Genomic DNA, 17942 nt, shown 5'->3' on the forward strand with positions numbered 1-17942 from the left:
ACATTTATTAAATTTCGCAATTCAGAAGTTGTAAATAAGTATGTGTGTGTGTTCGTACTAGTAGAGGTAGTAAAAATAATCATTTTCTTTTGACAATCAATCTCTGAGAAGTCGATATTAATTTCAATATTCTTATCATTTCTTTTATCTGATAATGTAGACTTATCAATATTTTACCCATAATCATGACTTTTAGTAGAAATAGCAGTCTTATTGTTAATTTCATTCATATTACCACAGTTTACCATTGCACTAGTATTACCTAGAAATATTACATGTTATTATACTATTTTGTTGTTTGTATTATGTTTTTTTATAATAATTGAAACTTATATAAAAATATTTATATTATATGCACATTTACCATAATAAACAGCTACATTGATATGATTCTTAGAATTACATTCTCTCTTAGAATTATTAGTTTTTTTCAAAGTTAATGCTTTCAGTTTTCATATCAGTATTATATTTCTTTGCAGAATTTATTTTTACATAAGGTTTATTTGTATTAATATTTGTAAGTATTGTTTCTAACAGATTTTTATCACCTGAAAAATAAAACGAATTTAAAATAAAAATAAGTTACAATTGCGATCATTGTTTTATATGATATCTGCATGTTTTTAGATGTTTAACCTTGAAATATGTATATGTTATAAGAAGTTATTTTAAAATATAATTTGAATTAAAGAGAATCATTATATTTATTATGCGCATTATATATATATATATATATATATATATATATATATGAATATAACAAAACCATTTATATATATGGCATAATATAAAAGAAAAATATTTTAGTATATAAAATTTGTTTTTTTAACATATTTTGCCATGATACTTGCGGAATATCTAAATCTATCGCTATACTTTTCTACCGCGAGTTTTGGTTTTATACACATAATTTAAGGAACACACATAATGCACACTGTCGGAAAATTTTACAAGAACATACATATTATATATTAAAATTCTTTATTATCAGAACATTTAAGTAATAACGAGATCTCTACCGAAGATTACACACGTGCAGGTACATGCAGGCACATACAGATACGTACATCTGCAAGTATATAGGCATGCGCAGGCATATACAGGCACGTACTTTTACGAACAGGCATATCCATAAACATACATATTGCACTTATGTATGAAATATTGAGACCGCTGAATGCCGTTTTTGTATTAATCAACAAAATTTTTACTATGTTAATAATATATATTGCAGAAAATCTAGATCTATAATAGATATAGTAAGCTTAAGTGGTTAAAAATAGACCAATCATCATTATTTTTTACAGATTTGTTTAATTGGTCAATTTCTTGTGGCTTAAAGCTTACTCATTGTCGATACAGTCTACAACCTGTATTAGACGACGCATTGAAGATTGAGATTAAAGATTGAAGATTAGGAATTTGATGAATTAGAAAGGAGCAAACAGATATTACTTTTTTCTGATTGGTCAAATTCTCAATCTTTAACCTTTAATCTCAATCTTCAATGCGTTGTCTGATATGGGCTTTAGACTGTATCGACAATGAGTAAGCTTTAAGTCACAAGAAATTGACCAATTAAACAAATATGTAAAAAATAATAATGATTGATCCATTCTTTACGACTTAAGCTTACTACATCTATTGAAAATCTCGATTTTCTGCAATATATATTAATAATATAGTAATAATTCTGTCGATTAATACAAAAACGGCATTCAGCGGTCTCAATATTTCATATATAAGTGCAACATGTAAGCTTATGGATGTGCTTGTACGTAAAAGTACGTGCCTGCGCATGCCTATACGTACTTGCGCATGTTGTACGTATCTGTATATGCCTGCATGTGCCTGCACGTGTGTAGTCTTCGGTAGACATCTCATTATTACTGAAATGTTCTGATAATTAAGGTTTTTAATATACAATATGTACGTTCTTGTAAAATTTTCCGACGGGGTGCATTATGTGTGTTCCTCAAACTATGTATATAAAACCAAAACTCGCGGTATAAAAGTAAAGTATAGCGATGGATTTAGATATTCTGCAAGTATCATGGCAAAAAATGGTAAAAAAACAAATTTTATATATTAAAATGTTTTTCTTTTATATTATACCATATATAAATGTTTTTGTTATATTCGTATAAATATAATGTACACAATAAATATAATAATTCTCTCTAATGCAAATTATATTTTAAAATTACTCTTTGTAACGTATACATATTTCAAGGTCAAACATCTAAAAACAGATATCATATAAAACAATGATCGCAATTATAACTTATTTTTATTTTAAATTTGTTTTATTTTTTAGATGATAAAAATTTGTTAGAAACAATACTTACAAATATTAATACAAATAAACCTTATGTAAAAATAAATTCTGCAAAGAAATATAATACTGATATAAAAACTGAAGGCTTTAACTTTGAAAAGACTGATAATTCTAAGAGACAATGTAATTTTAAGAATCATATTAATGTAGCTGTATCTTATGGTAAATGTACATATAATATAAATATTTTCATATAAGTTTCAATTATTATAAACATAAATAGTATATAATAACTTGTAATATTTCTAGGTAATACTAGTGCAATGGTAAGCTGTGATAATATGAGTGAAATTAACAACGAGACTGCTATTTTTACTAAAAGTCATGATTACGGGAAAAATATTGATAAGTCTACATTATTAGATAAAAGAAGTGATGAGAACATTGGAACTAATATGGAATTCTCGGAGACCGATTGTCAAAAGAAAATGATTATTTTTACTACTACCTCTACTAGTACGAATACACACATACTTATTTACAACTTCTGAATTGCGAAATTTAATAAATGTTGTAATAAAATGTAGTTGTAAATGTATTTTTTCAGGAAGTATTAATGAAACAGGTAACTGTGATGATACAAATAGAAATAAAAAGATTGATAACTCTAAGAAATGTAATTCTGAGGATTAAATTGACGTAACTATATCTTATGGTAAATGCACATTAATTACAAATATTTTTATGATACAATTATTGTAACATTAACATAAATAGTAATCTCTTATTATATTTCTAGATAATACTAGCGCAATAGTAAGCTGTGATAATATGAGTGAAATTAATAATGAGACTTCTATCTCTACTAAAAGTCATGATTATAGAAAAAATATTGAGTCCGCATTTTCAATGTTAGATGAAAAAAGTTCTAAAAACACTGAAACTAGTGTTATGTCCCCAGAAACTGATTGCCAGAAGAAAATGACAGTTTTTACCTCTACTAGTAAGCATTATTATTTATGAAAACTTCTCAATTGCAAAATTCAATAAATATTCTCATGAAATTTAATTTATTTATTTAGGAAATATTAACGAAACCGATACCTGTGATGATTCAAGTATGAACGAAAAGATTGATAATTCTAAGGAACAATGTAATTTTAAGAATCATATTGATGTAGCTATATCTTATGGTAAATGTAAATATGTAAATTAATTATAAGTATTTTTATAAGTTTTTATAAGTTTTAATTATTCTAGTGCAAACGTAAAATAATCTTGTTTTATTTCTAAATAATACTAATGCAATCATAACCTGCGACAATATAAGTGAAATTATCAATGCAACTGCAGTCTCTACTTATAATCATGATTATAAGAAAAATTTTAAATCTATATTTTTATTGTCAGATGAAAGAAGTTTTAAAACTGAAACTAACGCTGAAACTAATGTTATATTCTCAGAAACTGATTGCCAGAAGGAAATGACAGTTTTTACCTCTACTAGTAAGAACATATTTATAAAAATTTCTTAATTGCAGAATTCTATATTGTAATATGATGTATTTTAATTGTTTAGGAAATGTAAACAAAGCAAGTGTGATACATTTGAATCAAGAAAGTAAAAGTGATACTTTTTTCTACACTGAAAAAAGCGATTTTTTCGATAATTTTGATATTTCTATACCATGTGGTAAGTATCAAAATGCATAGTACATTCTGACGAGTATTATTGAAGAATAATGTACAATATTTAATGGTTTTTTTGTTTTAGATTTGAATACAATAACAAATTTGCATAATGTAAATGTTATGGAAAATGTTAATACTGAAAACATAGAAGAATGCAAAGAACTTTCTTCTACTTGTAAGTATATCAATTTTTATTTGTGTTTTCATATTTATTGCAACTACTAGAAATCTCTAATAGCTATAGATTCACAATATTCACGGTATTCACTGATAACCTTTTTCATATCATCTCTTACGAGCATTAAAGCGAGTTGTGCTGAATCGAAAAGTTTATTATTACTATTTTACGAGTTTTGCAATAATTAATGAATTATTAAATTATAAAAATCCGTGAATGAGCATCCGCATGAAGACATCTTAGCATTTCTGCGCCCTCATGGTTGTTAGACGTGCGACTCAATAGTAGTAGTATTCTAGCAATAAGCATTAATAATTTTGATTTAAAGAAAAATTCTTTTATATAAGTATTAATTATGTATTTTGTTTAAAAATTAAAAATATTAAAGTATATATTACATTTAATATAAATATAAAAATCTAATTATTTATTATTTATTTTGATTAAAAATCAAATTTCTTCCAATGTCTCATCATGTGTTTAGCGACTGTGAGTGCACAAAACATTGTGCTGTCTGTTGATGCGGACCTGTAAAATTCCCAAAATTACAAAAGATTTTTTCATTTATTTCAATCCATTCTATCTGTTCAAGAAAAAGTTATTATCGGATACCTTGTATATATAAAATATTTTTTTTTTGCACTTTTTTGCATTTTTTGCATGCTGGGAAAATAAAATAGTATTTTATGAATAAAGGTAGTCTATTATATATACTTTTACTCGAAAATATACGATCAACTCTCAGAAATAAAACAACTTACTTTTGCTTTAAAAGTTTCTGGTGTGTATATTTTTTTGTATTGTTATAGCTAAAATATATGGTGGATGTGAGTTTAGTGATGTGGAGAAATGTGTTAAACGATTGACGTATAGCATGTCTGGTATGTTGATATTAAGAATGAACATATTGAAAATGTGTCAAAAGAGAAAAGTCGATTAGCGGAGTCAACAATGATATTTTTAATAACATTATAGTAGTATCAAAATAATGTGTTATTTTAATAGTACTTTTTTACACAGTCTATTTCAAAAGACGTTAGAATCTATTTTAAGAGACGTAAAATTGACTATTTCATTCTCGAGTACTTGTATATTCTATTAGCAAAATATTTTTAAAGTTTTGTCTTTTTGTTGGAAATAACCGACTCTTGCTTTTTTGATATTTCTCTAATTTTATTTATAATATTAATAGGAGATATTTGTCAATTTGAATATTATAAAATGTCATAAAATTTATTCTATACATAGAAGAAGTATCACCAGATGAAGGAAATATACTTTCTATTGATCAACAAGATGATTCACAAACCATTGATGTTCCATTATTTCATGGTCTTCATTCTTCTCCAATTGCTAATGATACTGATGGGGATTCGGAATATGTACCTTCGGAGCACAGTTCTTCTTCACACATACATGATGAATCTATACAACACGTGAAAAATATGAACAAGACTACAACTTCAGTTTCAAGTTTGGACACTTCAAACGCGAATACTGTTGGCACAACAATATGTAACGACGAGATCATGTACGTTGAAACTTCTAATACAAAATCAACTAAAAAAAATTATTGTCTTTTTTGCAAAAAGTTGCAATCTCAACTTGCAAGACATTTAGTAACAGTTCATCGTAACAAAGCAGAAGTAAAAAAATTTGTTGTGTTACCTGCTAAACACCCAGAAAGATTGAAAATGATAGAAGCTATACGAAAAAATGGAAACTTTAAGTTTAACACACAAGCCGAACTTAATACTGGACAATTAATTGTAAGCAGACGTCCAAATAAAAAATGTAAGAAAAATGCTACTGATTTTATAGCCTGTGCCAAATGTAAAGGATTTTTTGCGAAAAGCACAATAAGACACCATTCTCGAGTTTGTTTTAACAAAAATTTCCAAAGAAATAGAAATATTATGATTATGGAGAGAAAAGTTACCGGAAGACTTCATCCATTGGCAAATGATGCTTTAACAAAAACTGTTTTCCCTGTTATGCGAGAAGATGAGATAACACGTATTGTGAGATACGACGAATTATTGATTATATATGCGAATAAAATGTGTATAAAATACAAGGCACAACATCAACATGATATGATTCGTGCAAGGTTACGTCTTCTCGGTCGGTTTCTCCTAGCATTAAAAGATATAAATACAAATATACAAGATTTTCAGTCATTATACCATCCTCGATTATATGATGACTGTATTTCTGCAATAAATATTATTGCAGGATATGATAACGGCACACAACTATATAGAACTCCAGCAGTAGCATCTACTTTGTCAACTCTTCTTAAATACGTAGGAAATATTCTAATTTTGGAATGCATCAAAAAAGAAGATGAAAATAAGAAAAAATTAGTCAAAGATTTTATAAAATTGCTTGTCGTAGATATTGGAACAAGTGTCACTAAAACAGTAAAAGAGACGCAGTCTGCTCATAAAAGGCATAAAAAGATTAATCTACCATCATTGAATGATATTAAAAAGTTGTACATACATTTGGCGAAGCAAAGAACTGCAGCATATGCAGCATTAAAAGGATCTTTTACATATGAAAAATGGCTTGCCTTGGCTGAGGTCACATTAACTTCAATACATGTCTTTAATAGACGTCGAGCAGGAGAAATGGAACGAGCAGAGATAGAAGATTTTAAACATCATGTTAAAGTTAATAAAAATATGTTTGGTGATATTTATAAATCCTTATCAGTCGAAGATAGAAAAATTGCCGAAAAATATGTGCGATTTTGTATTAGAGGAAAGTTGGGACGAACAGTACCCGTTTTATTGTCAAACGAAATGTTTGACTGTATTTCATTAATTTTGAAATTTCGTACAGAAGCAAATGTACCAAAAAAAAATCCTTTTATTTTTGGATTACCTGGTTTCGATAAAAAAAGATATCGATATCTGAGAGCATGTGTTTTAATGCGGAAATTTACACGTGCATGTAACGCAAGTGAGTCAACCACTTTGCGTGGTACAACATTAAGAAAACACATAGCAACACATTGTATTCAGTTCAATCTGAATGATACTGAAATTTCGGATCTCGCAACGTTTATGGGTCATGCGGATAAAATACATAAGGAGCACTATAGGCAACCACAAGCAAGCAGAGATATACTTAAAATTTCTCGATATCTAGAAGCAGTACAAGGAGGAAATGAACAAGAATCAGAGAATGAATCGAATAGCGATTCTGAAAAAGAAAATACTTTAAACCAGGATATTCTTAATACTACTGATGAAATTGGTAATGCTATTTAATATTAATTACATTATGTACATACATATAAGTAATTTTATTATTCATTTGTTTTATATTATAATAGATGTTTGTATGGAATTTATACAGAATAATTCAATTTTATAAGTACTAAAATTTATAATACATATATTGTTTGTTGCAGACGTAGCACAATCTAATACTTCAATTGATTCTATAACATGTCATAAGCAAACAGATAAACAAACTAAAAAACGGAAACGTAGTAGTAAGTACTTTTTTAATCTACTTTTAGTCTATGTAAGAATCCCGCTATTACAAGTGTATTCTCTTCTTTTCCCTATGTTAAACACTTACAATTATTAAGTATAGATAGTGTGCGCGATTTAGGATTGAAAAGAAATTAATATATCAAAGCATAATTTTTTTCAATAATCTATCGCGATAAATATATATGACAATGTAAATATAAAATAAAAAGTACATAAAAATATAAATTTAAATATTAGTACGAATTGTGTATTATGTTCATACATATTATTTTATATGTAATATTTTACGTTCTTTTCTAGCATCTCCGTATGGAAAAACAAAAAGGGTTAGATGGACTGAAAACGAGAAGCAAGCAGTACTTCAAGCGTTTGCACTACACATACAGAATCGTACATTACCGTCTCTAAAAGAAATACAGGAAGTAAAGAAAAAATATAATTCTCTTGTTCGACGTTCTTCACCGCAAATTAAAACTTGGTTACATAATCAGCAAAAAAAACAGCAATAATTATAATGTACAAGATTGTATTTTAAACGTATGTTGCCCAAAACTAACTTTCTACTATATTACATTACAAAAGTATAAAATATAAAAATTTAAATAATATAAAAAGTGTACGTTAAAACTTTGTGTATTTAAAACTTAGTCGACTTGAAATATTTTACAAGTGTTCTTTTTGAGTTATTTTCTATAGCGCTACTATTTCGTTAACATAAATTGAGCGCAAAACAAATGTATTTTTTCGTTTCTCGATTAACAAGTACGTAAATTAATAACTTTCAGTAATAGTTTATGAATATAATACAGACAGAATCATAAATGTCTTTGAAACTATCAGCTATTACAATAAGTAATGCGCATTGCTTCTACTACTCTTATAATATATGGTTTGTCATAAAATAGGCTAATTATGAAAATTTCAAATATATATACAAGGTATCCGATAATAATTTTTTCTTGAACAGATAGAATAGATTGTAATAAATAAAAAAATCTCTTGTCATTTTGGGAATTTTACAGGTCCGCATCAACAGACACCCCAATGTTTTGTGCACTCACAGTCGCTAATAAACACATGGTGAGACATTGGAAGAAATTTGATTTTTAATCAAAATAAATAATAAATTATTAGATTTTTATATTTATATTAAATGTAATATATACTTTAATATTTTTAATTTTTAAACAAAATACATAATTAATACTTATATAAAAGAATTTTTCTTTAAATCAAAATTATTAATGCTTATTGCTAGAATACTATTACTATTGAGTCGCACGTCTAACAACCATGAGGGCGCAAAAATGCTAAGATGTCTTCATGCAGATGCTCATTCACGGATTTTTATAATTTAATAATTCACTAATTATTGCAAACCTCGTAAAATAGTAATAACAAACTTTTCGATTCAGCACAACTCGCTTTAATGCTCGTAAGAGATGATATGAAAGAGGTTATCAGTGAATACCGTGAATATTGTGAATCTATAGCTATTAGAGATTTCTAGTAGTTGCAATAAATATGAAAACACAACTAAAAATTGATATACTTACAAGTAGAAGAAAGTTCTTTGCAATCTTCTATGTTTTCAGTATTAACATTTTCCATAACATTTACATTATGCAAATTTGTTATTGTATTCAAATCTAAAACAAAAAAACCATTAAATTTTGCACATTACTCTTCAATAATACTCGTCAGAATGTACTATGCATTTTGATACCTACACTGAGAAAAAAATACTGTTGAATCAATAGCATCAGTGCAATTGGCACTATTTAATCGGAGATCTTATTGATTCAATGATAATATTAATGAATCATGAATACTGTCATTGAATAAGATCTCCGATTAAATAGTGCCAATTGCACTGATGCTATTGATTTAACAGTATTTTTTTCTCAGTGTACCACATAGTATAGAAATATCAAAATTATCGAAAAAATCGCAGTTTTCAGTATAGAAAAAAGTATCACTTTCACTTTCTTGATTAAAATGTATCAAACTTGCTTTGTTTATATTTCCTAAACAATTAAAATACATTATATTACAATATCGAATTCTGCAATTAAGAAATTTTTATAAATATGTTCTTACTAGCAGAGGTAAAAACTGTCTTTTCCTTCTGGCAATCAGTTTCTGAGAATATAACATTAGTTTCAGCGTTAGTTTCAGTTTTAGAACTTCTTTCATCTGACAATAAAAATATAGATTTAAAATTTTTCTCATAATCATGATTATTAGTAGAGACTGGAGTTGCATTGATAATTTCACTTATATTATCGCAGGTTATGATTGCATTAGTATTGCCTAGAAATAAAACGAGATTACTATTTACATATGTTTACATTAAAATAATTGAAACTTATAAAAATACTTATAATTAATGTACATTCACCATAAGATATAGTTATGTCAATATGACTCTTAGAATTACATTGTTCCTTAGAATTATCAATCTTTTCATTCATACTTGAATCATCACAGGTATCGGTTTCGTTCATATTTCCTAAATAAATAAATTAAATTTCATGAGAATATTTATTGAATTTTGCAATTGAGAAGTTTTCATAAATAATAATGCTTACTAGTAGAGGTAAAAACTGTCATTTTCTTCTGGTAATCAGTTTCTGAGGACATAACACTAGTTTCAGTGTTTTTAGAATTTTTTTCATCTAACATTGAAGATGCGGACTCAATATCTTTTCTATAATCATGACTTTTAGTAGAGATAGCAGTCTCATTATTAATTTCACTCATATTATTACAGCTTACTATTGCGCTAGTATTATCTAGAAATATAATAAGAGATTACTATTTATGTTAATGTTACAATAATTGTACCATAAAAATATTTATAATTAATGTGCATTTATCATTAGATATAGTTACGTCAATTGGATTCTCAGTATTACATTTCTTAGAGTTATCAGTCTTTTTATTTCTATTTGTATCATCACAGTTACCTGTTTCATTAATACTTCCTGAAAAAATAAATTACATTTCACACATTATAACATTTATTAAATTTCGCAATTCAGAAGTTGTAAATAAGTATGTGTGTGTATTTGTACTAGTAGAGGTAGTAGTAAAAATAATCATTTCCTTTTGACAATCGGTCTCCGAGAATTCCATATTAGTTTCAATGTTCTTATCACTTCTTTTATCTAATAATGTAGACTTATCAATGTTTTTCCCGTAATCATGACTTTTAGTAGAAATAGCAGTCTCATTGTTAATTTCACTCATATTATTACAGCTTACCATTGCACTAGTATTATCTAGAAATATTACAAGTTATTATATACCATTTATGTTTATAATAGTTAAAACTTATATGAAAATATTTATATTATATGTGCATTTACCATGAGATACATTGATATGATTTTTAGAATTACATTCTTTCTTAGAATTATTAGTTTTTTCAAAGTTAAAGCTTTCAGTTTTCATATCAGTATTATATTTCTTTGCAGAATTTATTTTTACATAAGGTTTATTTGTATTAATATTTGTAAGTATTGTTATTAACAGATTTTTATCATCTGAAAAATAAAACAAATTTAAAATAAAAATCAGTTACAATTGCGATCATTGTTTTATATGATATCTGTATGTTTTTAGATGTTTAACCTTGAAATATGTATAGGTTATAAAGAGTTATTTTAAAAAATATAATTTGAATTAAAGAGAATCATTACATTTATTATGCACATTATGTGTGTAAGAATATAACAAAACCATTTATATATGGCATAATATAAAAGAAAAATATTTTAATATATAAAATTTATTTTTTTACCGTGATACTTGCGGAATATCTAAATCTATCGCTATACTTTACTTTTCTACCGCGAGTTTTGGTTTTATACACATAGATCGAGGAACACACATAATGCACCCTGTCGGAAAATTTTACAAGAACATACATATTATATATTAAAATTCTTTATTATCAGAACATTTAAGTAATAACGAGACCTCTACCGAAGACTACACACGTGCAAGCACATGCAGGCACATACAGATACGTACATCATGCGCAAGTGCATATAGGTATGCATATACAGGCACGTACTTTTACGAACAGACACATTCATAAACATACATATTGCACTTATGTATGAAATATTGAGACCGCTGAATGTCGTTTTTGTATTAATCGACAGAATTATTACTATATTAATAATATATATTGCAGAAAGTCCAGATTTGCAATAGATGTAGGATTAAGCTTAAGATTAGCTTAGGATTAAGTCGTAAAAAATGGACCAATTATTATGATTTTTTACAGGTTTGTTTAATTGCTCAATTTCTTGTGGCTTAAAGCTTACTCATTGTCGATACAGTTTAAAGTCACAAGAAATTGAACAATTAAACAAATCTGTAAAAAATAATAAAGTTTGGTCTCTTTTTTACGACTTAAGCTTCCTACATCTATTGTAAATCTGGACTTTCTGCAATATATATTATTAATATAGTAATAATTCTGTCGATTAATACAAAAACGGCATTCAACGGTCTCAATATTTCATATATAAGTGCAATATGTATGTTTATGGATGTGCCTGTACCTAAATGTACGTGCCTGTATATGCCTGCGCGTGCCTATGTACTTGCACATGTACGTATCTGTATGTGCCTGCATGTGCCTGCACGTGTGTAGTCTTCGGTAGAGGTCTCGTTATTACTTAAATGTTCTGATAATAAAGAATTTTAATATATAATATGTATGTTCTTGTAAAATTTTCCGACAGGGTGCATTATGTGTGTTCCTCGATCTATGTGTATAAAACCAAAACTCGCGGTAGAAAAGTAAAGTATAGCGATAGATTTAGATATTCCGCAAGTATCACGGTAAAAAAATAAATTTTATATATTAAAATATTTTTCTTTTATATTATGCCATATATAAATGGTTTTGTTATATTCTTACACACACACATAATGTGCATAATAAATGTAATGATTCTCTTTAATTCAAATTATATTTTTTAAAATAACTCTTTATAACCTATACATATTTCAAGGTTAAACATCTAAAAACATACAGATATCATATAAAACAATGATCGCAATTGTAACTGATTTTTATTTTAAATTTGTTTTATTTTTCAGATGATAAAAATCTGTTAATAACAATACTTACAAATATTAATACAAATAAACCTTATGTAAAAATAAATTCTGCAAAGAAATATAATACTGATATGAAAACTGAAAGCATTAACTTTGAAAAAACTAATAATTCTAAGAGAGAATGTAATTCTAAGAATCATATCAATGTAGCTGTTTATTATGGTAAATGTGCATATAATATAAATATTTTCATATAAGTTTCAACTATTATAAACATAAGTAGTATATAATAACTTGTAATATTTCTAGGTAATACTAGTGCAATGGTAAACTGTGGTAATATGAGTGAAATTAACAATGAAACTGCTATTTCTACTAAAAGTCATGATTATGGGAAAAATATTGATAAGTCTACATTATCAGATAAAAGAAGTGATAAGAACGTTGAAACTAATATGGAATTCTCAGAGACTGATTGTCAAAAGGAAATGATTATTTTTACTACCTCTACTAGTATGAACACACACACATACTTATTTACAACTTCTGAATTGCGAAATTTAATAAATGTTGTAATAAAATGTAATATATTTTTTCAGGAGATGCTAATGAAACAGGTAACTGTGATGATACAAATAGAAATAAAAAGACTTATAACTCTAAGAAATGTAATTCTAAAAATCAAATTGACGTAATTATATCTTACAGTAAATGCACATTAATTATAAATATTTTTATAAGATACAATTATTGTAATGTTATCATAAATAGTTAATTTCTTATTATATTTTTAGATAATACTAGCACAATAGTAAGCTATGATAATATGAGTGAAATTAATACTGAGACTGCTATCTCTACTAAAAATCATAATTATAGAAAAAATATTGAATCCACATCTTCAATGTTAGATGAAAAAAGTTCTAAAAACACTGAAACTAGTGTTATGTCCTCAGAAACTGATTGTCAGAAGGAAATGACAGTTTTTACCTCCACTAAGAACATTATTATTTACGAAAACTTCTCAATTGCAAAATTCAGTAAATGTTTTGTTGAAATTTAATTCATTTATTCAAGAAATATTAACGAAACCGATACTTGTGAGGGTGCAATGCGAATGAAAAGACTGACAATTCTAAAAGACAATGTAATTCTAAAATCATATTGATACAGCCTTGTCTTATGGTAAATATACATACAAATATTTTCATATAAGTTTCAATTATTATAAACATAAATAATAAATATAAATAATATATAATAACTTGTAATATTTCTAGGTAATACTAGTGCAATGGTAAGCTGTGATAATATGAGTGAAATTAACAATGAGACTACTATTTCTACCAAAAGTTATGACTGTGGGAAAAATATTGATAAGTCTACATTATCAGATATTAAAAGTTGTGAGATATACGATGCAAATATAAAGGCTTGTATTCATAATGCAAAAAATCGGCCTGAGAAATTCATACTTGCATCATAGTTACTCATTTTGTTAATGTTTCCAGAACAAATATAATAAATTTTTTCGTTTCTCGATTAACAGATTAAGTACGTAAAATAATTTTCAGTAATAGTTTATGAATATAATACAGACAGAATCATAAAATGTCTTTGGAACTATCAGCTATTACAACAAGTAATCCACATTGTTTCTACTACTCTTATAATATATGGTTTGTCATAAAATAGGCTAGTTGTGAAAATTTCAAATGTTCTAAAATAACTTATTATTAATAAATATGCAAAATCGACGCAAATTGGCTGTCTTATTATTTATTGTAATAAACATATAAAATATTTATATGGACAATAGTATTACAAACAATTTCTCATCAAAATAAAGAAATTTAGTTTTGTTTGTTTCAAAATAGGCCTTTTAAGGTTTAGTTTCTCTCACTTCATTATATAAACTGTAATATAAATAAACTTGCTTTTATTTGCATGATGTCATTTAATCAACCTAATTCCTAAAATCTTAGTTTTTCTTACCCATTTACATCATCCGGATTCAAAACGTTAATATATAAAGAAAAAATTGTAACATTTATTAAAAACTTTGGTCTTATGATAGAAATGCTTGTAGTATTTATGTTAGATTTTAAGGAAGAATAACAAAGTAGTTTTTACTTTTATTAATGTGTTCTATTATTTATCTTATCAAAGAAAGTTGAAATTACTACAAGCATTTCTATCATAAACATACCTCATATATATAAAAAATCGTATCCATAATTATATTCTATCTATATATAAAAACATGTTACATATTTTTTTCTAATTCAAATTATATTCCGGATAAATTAAACTTTTCATAACAGATATGTATGATCTCTCATTTCATTCAATATAAAAAATATTTAGAAACACATATATATCATAAAAAAAAGATAAATACAAGCTTTTCTTTTTGACAATCAGTCTCCAAGGACTCCTAGTTAATGTCAATTTTAGCACTTCTTCCATCTGACAATAGAAATGAAAATTTATCGATGTTTTTCTCATAATCATGTTATTAATTGCACGCAGGTCAACACAGATGATCATTGCATTAGTATTACCTAAAAATATAATAAGAGATTGCTATTCATGTTTGGATTATAATAATTAACAATAATATAATGATAATAATTTAGTTACAGAAATACTTGGAAAATGAATTTGTACTTACTATAAGATACAGCTACATCAATATGTTTCTTAGAATTACATTATTTCTTTGAGTTATTAATCTCTTCATTTATATTTGCATCATCACAGTTACTCATTTTGTTAATATTTTCTGAATAAATATAATAAATTTCATTATAACATTGATTAAATTCCACAATTGAGAAGGTTTTGTAAATACTTATATGTACTTTAGAATAAAGATGTCATTTTCTTTATATCACTTACATATAACAATTTTAAATATCTCACATATATATAAAAAGTCGCCCCTATAATAATATTTTATCTATATACACAACACATGTTGCATATTTTTTTCTAATTCAAATTATATTCTGAATAAAACAATCTTTCATAACAGATATATACCTTTCATTCAAAGCTAAAAAAAGTACTAAAAAAACACATATCACGTAAAAACTACGATCACAAGAATCCATTGAAGTGCTTAGAAGTTAGTGTATATTTAACGCATAGTAAAGATTTAAAGATTTTTTTTAGACTTAATATCTTCTGTCTTGATATAATCTTACATTTCTTTCACTTTTACGTAAGATTTATTTATATGAATATTTGTAACAATATTTGCACATATTGTTTCTAAGAAATTTTTATTTTATGAAAATACATAAAAAAAGTTTAAAATAAATTTAAAACTATATTTTATATTTTACAGATAGTTGTTTTATGATATGTGTATGTGTATTTTTTGATATTCTTTTGACCTTATAATTAGAAATAGTATGTATCTGTTATCAAAGTTATTTCAGAATATTATTTGAATTAAGAAAAATATATAACATTTTTTGTATGTTTTATATAGACAAAATATAATTTACTTAGACCATGGCGAAACTATTATTCATATTACTGTCAAAAAAATTCTTTTTATCTTGCGTCTTATAGTAAATACATAAAAATTTATATAGTCAGATTTTAAAGCACATGTATTATTTTTATTTCATAAAAAATTTAATAAAAAAAATCAATAGATAAAAAAAATTACGGCTGGTCTTTTTCCTCTGATTCCATCTTTTCCTCGTTAGACTCCTTAAACATCAAAATCTTTGTATTGTGCCTCAGTGTTACTGCTTTCTCCCAAATAATTATTTTCTTTGTCAGAAGATTCATCCTCAATTATATGTTGATGAAGAAAAAGCGACTTTTGTTGCACTTCTTGACTCGTAGACGTAGCCATTCTTTCAAAATCTAATTAAAAGCAAAAGCTTGATTTTCTAAATTTAAGTTTTATTAACGGACTCATGGGTCATTTTCGTCCACCACTAATTTGAATAAGACAAGTAGGAAGCAAAAACTGCATGTATTTTTCTTATTGTACGGAAATTTTTTCATAAGGCAAAAATGAGGAAACATATGTTTACATTTTTTAAGATGTTTGTCCATCAATTCGAATAAGAGAGGTGTAGTAGATCCTGGATTATAATTTCCAAACCTAAAAAAGCAGACTCGTCTTTGGATTGTGCAACTTGATTACTTTGTACAATATGTTTCCGACCTGTTAGCAGAAATCTTGATACTCTTGTTCTTTATGCTATTTGAGACCAACAGGCTTGATCAGTCATTTTGTTCAACAATTGATTTCTAGCTAAAAAGTAAAATATTCTTACTAAACAGCCAACAAAATAACTATAACTACATACTGAAAACGACATAATAATCGTTAAAAAAATCATTATCATTTTATCTTTAAAAATGTGATACTGTATATTAAAGTTTACAAATTGCAAAATACTAATGCAACACTTACTGTTGATATCTATCAATAAATTTAGATAATAATACTGTCATCGAAGGAAAAACTTATATCGAGAAGATATTATTTTTGCCTTTCAATATTGCAGCTTCCTCCAACATACTTTATTCTATCCTTGTTGACAGGTGCGATATGCTTCACTTTCATCAATCTTGAAAATGTAGAGTACACTTTCACTTTAGTTGCACACAAACGATCAATGTAAACACAGTCAATATGCTAAAGCCCGTATCAGACTATGCATTAAAGATTGAAGATTGAAAATTTAACCAATCAGGAAGAAGCAATATTTTTTTGCTTCTCCCCGATTGGTTTAAAAAAAATAATTAGAAAAAATAAATCATTTGTAAAAAAGTATATTTTTTATATTTTAACAACGTCTTATATTTAAAATCTTCTATCTATATTGCTATCTAATATAAAATATATGTCATTTTATGTATATTTTTTTTTTATATAAGATAATATTATTCTATGCACTTTCTCGTAATTGTATTTTTTCGTACTACATCTCACTCAAAAAAACTATAACAAAAAATCTGTACAAACATTAATTGTAAACGTATGACAAATATTAATTGTAAACGTAATAATTACAAAGACTATACACAAAAATACTGCAAAACTCCAAAAAATATGCAGAAATATATACAAAAATATATAAATAAAATTTGATATTTAAAATATAAATTATATACATTTCTTATAAGATAATATATAAACTATTGTATTGTATATTTATAAGTAAATAAA

General features: G+C 26.1%; 3 protein-coding genes and 1 long non-coding RNA gene across 8 annotated transcripts; 2 read left to right on the plus strand and 2 right to left on the minus strand.

Moving 5' to 3' along the window:
• Positions 1-1865: 1865 nt before the first annotated feature.
• Positions 1866-8986, plus strand: LOC105668667 (uncharacterized). Its single transcript, XM_067354648.1, has 12 exons — positions 1866-2066; positions 2588-2993; positions 3078-3281; positions 3361-3471; positions 3689-3784; positions 3858-3971; positions 4053-4145; positions 4958-5029; positions 5397-7412; positions 7570-7653; positions 7958-8079; positions 8680-8986. The coding sequence occupies exons 3-12, from the start codon at positions 3110-3112 to the stop codon at positions 8725-8727; spliced, it is 2928 nt and encodes a 975-aa protein (XP_067210749.1). The 5' UTR covers positions 1866-2066; positions 2588-2993; positions 3078-3109; the 3' UTR covers positions 8728-8986.
• Positions 7548-12008, minus strand: LOC105668680 (uncharacterized). Its single transcript, XM_067354650.1, has 7 exons — positions 11463-12008; positions 11029-11205; positions 10249-10941; positions 10059-10169; positions 9758-9970; positions 9214-9306; positions 7548-7725 (listed from the first exon to the last, which is right to left on the minus strand). The coding sequence occupies exons 3-7, from the start codon at positions 10418-10420 to the stop codon at positions 7682-7684; spliced, it is 633 nt and encodes a 210-aa protein (XP_067210751.1). The 5' UTR covers positions 10421-10941; positions 11029-11205; positions 11463-12008; the 3' UTR covers positions 7548-7681.
• Positions 12009-12144: 136 nt separating this feature from the next.
• LOC136999853 (uncharacterized) lies at positions 12145-14950 on the plus strand. 5 transcript variants are annotated; one of them, XR_010890132.1, is made up of 5 exons: positions 12145-12961; positions 13049-13252; positions 13339-13407; positions 13534-13924; positions 14020-14950. XR_010890132.1 is itself a non-coding variant. In XM_067354651.1 (4 exons), the coding sequence occupies exons 1-4, from the start codon at positions 12871-12873 to the stop codon at positions 13858-13860; spliced, it is 357 nt and encodes a 118-aa protein (XP_067210752.1). In that variant the 5' UTR covers positions 12145-12870; the 3' UTR covers positions 13861-14950. The 5 variants fall into 5 exon arrangements, 1 of the variants encoding a protein (XP_067210752.1); XR_010890129.1 differs by having other exon boundaries at positions 13339-13356; XR_010890130.1 differs by having other exon boundaries at positions 13339-13356; positions 13817-13924.
• A 487-nt stretch (positions 14951-15437) lies between these two features.
• LOC136999854 (uncharacterized) lies at positions 15438-17412 on the minus strand. The gene is made up of 4 exons (XR_010890133.1): positions 17184-17412; positions 16932-17021; positions 16422-16868; positions 15438-15524 (listed from the first exon to the last, which is right to left on the minus strand). It is a non-coding gene; the product is annotated as an uncharacterized lncRNA (long non-coding RNA).
• Positions 17413-17942: the final 530 nt, after the last annotated feature.

This window comes from Linepithema humile, chromosome 5, assembly GCF_040581485.1.
Source record: "Linepithema humile isolate Giens D197 chromosome 5, Lhum_UNIL_v1.0, whole genome shotgun sequence".
Lineage (NCBI taxonomy): Eukaryota > Metazoa > Arthropoda > Insecta > Hymenoptera > Formicidae > Linepithema > Linepithema humile.

Bases quoted from the DNA above. Each gene is read 5' to 3' on its own strand.
- LOC136999853 (XM_067354651.1), top strand. From the start codon at position 12,871: ATGAAAACTGAAAGCATTAACTTTGAAAAAACTAATAATTCTAAGAGA. The intron at 12,962-13,048 runs GTAAATGTGCAT...TAATATTTCTAG, and splicing joins CAATGTAGCTGTTTATTATG to GTAATACTAGTGCAATGGTA.
- LOC105668680 (XM_067354650.1), bottom strand. From the start codon at position 10,420: ATGAGTGAAATTAATAATGAGACTGCTATCTCTACTAAAAGTCATGAT. The intron at 9,971-10,058 runs GTGAATGTACAT...TTTTATTTCTAG, and splicing joins TGACATAACTATATCTTATG to GCAATACTAATGCAATCATA. The intron at 7,726-9,213 runs GTAAGTATATCA...TGTTTAACATAG, and splicing joins CAAAGAACTTTCTTCTACTT to GGAAAAGAAGAGAATACACT.
- LOC105668667 (XM_067354648.1), top strand. From the start codon at position 3,110: ATGAGTGAAATTAATAATGAGACTTCTATCTCTACTAAAAGTCATGAT. The intron at 7,413-7,569 runs GTAATGCTATTT...TGTTTGTTGCAG, and splicing joins TAATACTACTGATGAAATTG to ACGTAGCACAATCTAATACT. The intron at 7,654-7,957 runs GTAAGTACTTTT...GTTCTTTTCTAG, and splicing joins TAAAAAACGGAAACGTAGTA to CATCTCCGTATGGAAAAACA.